The following is a 7,431-nucleotide window of genomic DNA, read 5'->3' on the forward strand; positions in this document are numbered from 1 at the left end:
TCGACGTCAAGTCGGCCTTCCTGAACGGCGAGCTGGCGGAAGAGGTTTACGTCAAGCAGGCGCCAGGCTTTCAGGTGAAGGGGGAAGAGAGCAAGGTGCTTCGGCTGCGGAAGGCGTTGTATGGCCTGCGGCAGGCCCCGCGGGCATGGAATGCCAAACTCGACGCCACCATGGCGGAGCTTGGCTTCGCACGGTGTGCCACGGAGCATGCCCTGTACACACGACGACGGGGGAAGGAGGAGCTCATCGTCGGTGTGTATGTGGACGATCTGATCGTCACTGGCGCGCGGGAGGAAGACATCGCCAAATTCAAGGCGGAGATGGCGGCCCGATTCAAGATGAGCGATCTAGGCGCGCTCTCGTACTACCTCGGCATCGAGGTGAAGCAGGGGAAGGACGCGGTCAGGCTGGGGCAGCGCGCCTACGCGCTGAAGCTGCTGGAGCGGGCTGGAATGGGCGACTGCAGGGCTGCAGCAACACCGATGGAGGAGCGGATCAAGCTCTCCAAACAAAGTGTGGCGAAGAAGGTTGATGCCACACGATACCGAAGCATCGTCGGTGGGCTGCGCTGGCTCACTCACACCCGGCCGGACATCGCGTTCGCGGTCGGGTATGTGAGCAGATTCATGGAGGATCCAAGGGAGGACCACTGGGCGGCGGTCAAGCGACTGCTGCGGTACATCCAGGGGTCTTTGGACCTCGGTGTCGTCTTCCCCAAGCACGGCGATCTTCGGCTGAAGGTGTTCAGCGAAGCGCCGCCCAGGGCAAAGGGCGGCGAGCCAGGGCTCACCGTGTTCAGTGATGCAGACATGGCGGGTGATGTGGATGGGCGGAAAAGCACCTCCGGGGTGTTCGTTTTCCTCGGAGCAGCGCCAGTGGCCTGGCAATCACTGAAGCAGAAGACAGTGGCACTGTCAACCTGCGAGGCAGAGTATGTGGCTGCTGCTACGGCGGCATGTCAGGCGGTCTGGTTGCGGCGGCTGCTGAAGGAGCTCACTGGGAAGGAGTCTCAGCCGCCGGCTTTGCTGGTGGACAATCAGCCGGCCATTGCTCTTGCCAAGAACCCGGTGCTCCATGACCGGAGCAAACACATCGACGTCAAGTTCCATTTCCTCAGGGATTGCGTTGATGGAGGACAGATCACCATCGAGTTTGTCGACACCGGCAGGCAACTCGCTGACATTCTCACCAAGTCCCTCGGACGCCTCAGGTTTGTTGAGCTGAGGAAGATGATTGGCATGGATGAGGTCAAGGCTTAGCAGCAGGATTAGGGGAAGAACTGTAAGACATAATCTGCAGCTAAACCTTTCTGTTTTGTTAATGATCATAGGCAGGCAATAGGTCAGCTCTTGGTCACATAGGAGTATGGCAATAGGCCACTCTAGTACAGTAGTTGGTAGAACCATACATCAGCCATACTTGGTAGGAGGATGATGTATGCAGTGTACTAGGAGTAGTTGGGGCTGTACCCAGCCATGCCTTGTGTACCTTATAGTTGGTACAAGGCTTGTATATATACACCATGTATGCAATGAAGCAAAGGCAGTTTTAGTGCCACATATTTCCTGGGTTCAGGTTTCAGCCAAGACTGAAACCGTGTGTGAGTGTGTGTGCCTGAGCTCGGCTCATCTTCTACCTTGGGTCAGGGGAGAGGAAGAGGGAAGGTGAGCAGGGTCTGCTTACCTGGTGCCTGTGTGCAGGTGCCAACAATCTCAAGTTTGACCAAATTTATATGATAAGATACATTTATTATATTTTCATAGTATATCTATTTGATTTTATAAATTTTTGTAATTTGTTTTATAATTTTTGTCAAATTTGGGATGCTTTGACTCTCCAAAATTCTTGGAATGACCTATAATATGGGATGGAGGGAGTACATAACTTTTATGAAGAATGCATTATGAGAATGGTGTGAATGTTACTGTTTTGTATTGGACAAGTTACTCTTACATTTTGCAAGTAAATAAGATATGTGAATAAATCCTACTGTATAAGGATACACTAAGTAATTCTTTTTCTTAGGATGGATACACTAAGGAAGTTTCCAGTCCAGAAGCAGCCCACATTCGTGTTGCTACAAAAGCTAAGCCAAACGTGGATAAAAATAGCCCTCTAGATAGGGAATTTTTCGTGAGCTTCCTAGAGGTAAGCTATTCTGCCTGTTGGCTCATGTCACAAGATTGACAACTCATGTTTTTTGCATTACACTCATTCTTTCCGATCAATTTCATTTCTAGTATGTAAAGCTGAAATGATCTAATAGGCTTGATTGTTTATGTATCACAACATGACAGTTGCATCCCTTTATTATTTTTACATGTATATCATTAGTTGTAATTTGTAAATCATTGACAGAGTTTTTTTCACTTTTCAGTTGATTTATCCAAAAGTAGCTAAATTAGCGTTTGGCACTTCAACATCATCTTACCATTAGCATAATTTACACCATCAGCTTATATTTTTGCAACATAGTGCTGAACTTTTTATTTTCATTGATTCATTCAATAATAGATACTAAACTTAAGTCTCATGAACAGTAGTCTCCTAATAATGGAACATTATGTGAAACGTCAATTTGTGCTGCAATTTCATGTCAACAAATTTTTTGCGCTGCAATTCTGCATGCAAATTAGCCTTTGGTGGTCAGCTGCTCTTAAGTAACTGATATTCTGTTACATAGAGTTCTATATTTTTTTTAGATAATGGATATTGTATACCCGGCTTCTTCTATCAAAAGATAGAATCAGGCCGCTAGTGGACACAAACACTCATGCAGTCCACTATCGTAAAACCAAAAGGAAATAAGGTTTAAGCTAAACATGACCAATATATGAAGGCCTTAATGCACTTAAATGCAGTGTTATCTATGAAACCAAAAAAGTTGCTCCAAGCATTTGTCAGCAATCATTTTATGTGATGTCACCTACTCTTATAACTAGACTATGACCTGCAGGCACTAAACCTTCAGGAAAACTCTGGTCGTTTCGACATTAAGGCACAATTTCCATTCTACAGAGAGGTTCTTAATAAGCCATCATTGAAAAGCAAAAGAACGGGGAGACCTGTTATTATTGACATGGACATGAGTCCTGGAGATTTTGTCTCCCTTATATACCTCTTAAAGGCACCTCCTGAAGTAATAGACTTAAAGGTACAATTATTGGGATGACACAGTGTTATGCTTCAATGCAATTAAAGATTTTGTTTTGTATTTGTTTTGACGAATGCAATTTAACTATAATGATTATAGGGGATTTTGGTCAGTGGCAATGGGTGGGCCAATGTTGCAAGCATTGATATCATTTATGATATTTTGCATATGATGGGCCATGATGACATTCCTGTTGGACGTGGTAATACCACTGCATTAGGAACTCCAAGTCTCGGTTGCGAATATGTCAGTATTATTCCCCAAGGCAGTGGAGGACTTATTGACTCAGACACTCTCTATGGACTAGCTCGATCATTGCCAAGAAGCCCTAGAAGGTTATCTTTTTGTAGGCACCAGATTAACCAGCATATAAGTTAGCGCCCATGATCTAGATACTTACAATTTTCTGCTTTCCATTCTCAGGTATACTGCTGAAAATTCAGTAAAATATGGCGCTCCTAGAAATACTGACCATCCAGAACTTCGGCAGCCATTGGCTTTTGAAGTTTGGCAGTCTATCAAAGAGCAGCTTGATCCAAGTGAGAAGATCACTATTATTACCAATGGACCTCTTACAAATTTAGCCAATATCATGCTCTCTGACAGGAATTCAAGTTCTGTAATAGAGGTGAGCTGTTTGATACCTTTTGTTGCTAATTTCATTTTTTTCATTATTATTCGTATTGATATGCAAACGTCCTTTGTATGCACTATGTAGAAGGTCTACGCTGTTGGAGGCCATATCAGAGATGAAAATGATTCGAAGGGAAATTTGTTTACTGTTCCATCAAATAGATATGCAGAATTTAATATGTTTCTTGATCCACTAGCTGCCAAAACAGTCCTGGAGTCATCTCTGGATATCACACTTATTCCTCTTAGCTCTCAAAGAAAAGCTGCATCCTTTCAGCGTATCCTTCAAGCTCTAAAGCATGCTGATCATACTCCAGAATCAAGTTTTGTGCACCGATTGCTGCTCTCACTACATGATCTTCAGCAGAAGCATGGGCTTTACCACCATATGGTAATGTCTTTATAATTCCTTATTCCTCTGCTACAACTAATCTTGCTAAACAAGGGAATGGTGAGAATTTTTTTCACATCATAGTATAAATAACTCCATAATGGTTCACAAATCCATATTGTACTGTTTCAAGCTGAACTTTTCTATTGGGCATCCTAGAGAATCCAAATGACTGCCATTATTCAAATGAGAGGAGGACGCATAGTCTCTATCAAAGGAGTAACCAAGCTCCACTTTCTTTCCTTTTTGTTTAGAACTTTAGATTCATCTGAATCAATTTAAATTTTTTGTTTTCTTCGGATTTTTCTTTCAAACATTTAACTATTAACTTCAAACAAGTTTTAATAGCATCTAGGTTTCAGTGAACAAAAAGAAAGCTCGAAATAACATAGTTTCACCTAGAACTAGAGTGTTCTCGGTGCCTACAAGGGTTTCCTACCGTAAAAAGTAGGCAGTCACAAGCTCTGCTGGGATTTTGGTCCCTTGCCCCCATAGTTATGTTGTGCCTTTTGGAACAGAGCCTACAAGTATACTTATGAATAAATATATTCATGTTCTTGGTCGAGTGTAGCTCTTTATCTGATTTATGTTTCCTTGGTCGAGCACAACTCTTGTTCGATTTCTCTTTCTTTGATCGAGCACAGAGAAGCAAGTCTGGTGAACATCATCCACCTTACGTTGAGATAGAATAGAAGAGAAAGAAGTTCATTCAATACTGACTTTTTTGGGTTTGTGTGGTCACAATAACAGGATATATTTCTGGGAGAAATTCTTGGTGCTGTCTACCTGGTGGAAGGATTAAATATAAAACCATCTTTGCAACTGAAGCCAATAAGTATTGTTGCCAACAACACAACAAACATGGACGGTCAGATTGTTATTAACATGCAGAGTGCAAGTTCAGTGAAAGTATTAAGTGATTTTAATACTGAAGATTATTACAGTCGAATCGCTAATTCTTTAGGCCACAAAGAGCGGTCTGCAGTTATTGGTAGCTTTGAAGAACAAACCGCAATCTGGAGCAGACCCCCTTTGAAATTGGAGACATGAACATAAATGAGCCTATTTTTTATGTAGTATGTAGTAATGTTGGTGAAGCACAACCATAATTGAGCTCCGTTACGGAGTATGCCCCTAGCTTATAAAAGTAGTTGCAAACGTGGTCTATCTTTTTAAGATTCACCCCATTTATTTTGGCATTTGGAAGCATAATATTTTTTTGTTCCTAAATGTAACAACCACCACTTGTTCAACAGTGTAGGTTCGATTGGATCCCTTGAAATTGATGTAACAGCAAAGGGAATTACAATAATAATATTAAATCTAATGTTTATGAAACAACGTTGATGTACCATTTGCATTATTTTTTTAAGGAAGGTGGCCGCATCCTATAGAAAATACTCCCTACTTCTCAAATTATAAGTTACTTTGACTTTTTTTTATAGATAGGATTTGCTATGTATTTAAACATATTATTATTTCTAGATGAATAATAAAACAGATGTAGCAAAAAGTCAAAACAGTTTATAATTTAAAACAGAGGGAGTATGCATATGTGTATTTTTCAGGAAAAAAATAAGAATTGTTGTTATATATCCGTACGTGACAAGCTGTTTCTGCAACTTATTTACAGTTAGATCAAAAGTTCAAAATTACGTTCACCAAAACATACTGTAGACCACAACGGACGTTCAGGCAAGGAGCGACAATTGGTAGCAAGCCAGTGGGCGTGCTCGTCCTCGTCCTTTTACCTCCTATAGTTGTGGTCTTATTTTTCTATTTGAACCTCAAGACCAGACATTTTGCCATCTCAATTTTTAAAACTGTTTGAATTACCTCCTTTCTTAATGCAATTTAAATTACCTCCTTACTAGGTTAGAAGTGATTTTTGGGCAGTTTCATCATTTTTTATAGTTAAAAAGTCGGGCAAATTATTGATAAGGTTTTTAAACCACAAAAAAATGTTTTTAAGATTTTCAAATATTCAAAAAAATCCTAAGAGATATATTGAGACGAGCTTGTAAAAATATCTCTAAAAGATTCCAAAATTAGGCTTAGCTCTAAAAAAATAAATATATCCAGAAAATGAGAAAAATCCTAAAATATTTTAATCGAAATCTAAACATATTTTGTGAACTTTCCACAACAAAACATGACATGTAGCCAAAATAAATGCATTCAACATTAAATGTGTGCTTTAAATTCTTGCTAGTTGCATCTTATCTTTTCATCGCAAAAAGTACGCATTTAGACATCAATTAGAATTTTTTGGGAATTTGTCATATTTTCATGATTCTTTTTCATTTTCTTGAGCTAAATCTAATTTTAGAAACTTTTGGAGATATTTTCACGAGGCATAAATATTTTATTTAGATTTATTGTGTCTCAGTCTATCTCTAAGATTTTTCTTTGAATTTTTAGAATCTTAAAGATATTTTTGTGGTTTCAAAATCTTATTAGGCATTTACCAATTTTCAAAAAAATGATAAATTTACCTTGAAAACAATCGCAAACCCTAGCCAAAACCCATAGCAAAATCTGTGCGGGAAATAAGGTTAACAGATAAGGGCACATTCATATACTTTGCATCTGGCGCGTACGCATGGTCTTCAGCAATGGAGGAGGTTGAAGGCGATCGTGGTTGGCGGCACCGATAGGTGATAAGTACCAATATGGATCGGCAAAGATGCACGAATAAAGGATAACTTGCGAACGAGGATAACTAGCTTTATACCTAACAAAAATTAAATGCGACTAAGTGATAGGGAGAGAGACACCTAAACCAAGACATCAACTCGATCCTCAAACAACCGCAGAATCATAAACCAAAAATAGTGCAGCCGTACTAGAAAACATATAGCATGAACTAGATGATCTCAAAAGAATTACTTCACAAGTCCAAAAAGAACAAGAAAGAACAAATGTTTGAGTAAGACACTCGGCTGCTCGGCTGCAATGTCATATAGTTTATCAAATGATCAAAAGGTTTCTAATAGTTTAGAGGCAGGGGATATTTATACCAGGAACAACCCTCCTAGATAGGTGAAAATGAAATGGAGTTTATAAAAGAAAGTAATGTGAAAGTTTCCCTTGAATGGAATCCAAAAACTGTCTTGCATGACAGTTGGCCTCTTAAGCAGTTTTCACTAATTTAGTTAGGACTTCTTATTGGAAAGTCTAAATGATGAACCGTTTATTGGCTGTGAAAGTAGGCTTGAAGAGATTTCTAGGCCTTGTTTACTTCCACCCAAAA

The 7,431-nt window shown here is 40.1% G+C and overlaps 1 protein-coding gene across 4 annotated transcripts in view; it reads left to right on the top strand.

Annotated features, from left to right (window-relative positions):
• LOC8076941 overlaps window positions 1-5,541 on the top strand; it is a 37,189-nt gene extending 31,648 nt beyond the window's left edge. For 3 of the 4 annotated variants that reach the window (XM_021447719.1, XM_021447723.1, XM_021447721.1), the window contains 6 exons: window positions 2,026-2,148; window positions 2,957-3,154; window positions 3,254-3,489; window positions 3,578-3,782; window positions 3,873-4,178; window positions 4,929-5,541. In XM_021447719.1, the coding sequence (XP_021303394.1) occupies window positions 2,026-2,148; window positions 2,957-3,154; window positions 3,254-3,489; window positions 3,578-3,782; window positions 3,873-4,178; window positions 4,929-5,228 (1,368 nt within the window). In that variant the 3' untranslated portion in view covers window positions 5,229-5,541. The remainder of the gene's footprint in view (window positions 1-2,025; window positions 2,149-2,956; window positions 3,155-3,253; window positions 3,490-3,577; window positions 3,783-3,872; window positions 4,179-4,928) is intronic. The other variant, XM_021447720.1, reaches the window with a different exon arrangement.

This window comes from Sorghum bicolor, chromosome 9 (assembly GCF_000003195.3).
Source record: "Sorghum bicolor cultivar BTx623 chromosome 9, Sorghum_bicolor_NCBIv3, whole genome shotgun sequence".
Lineage (NCBI taxonomy): Eukaryota > Viridiplantae > Streptophyta > Magnoliopsida > Poales > Poaceae > Sorghum > Sorghum bicolor.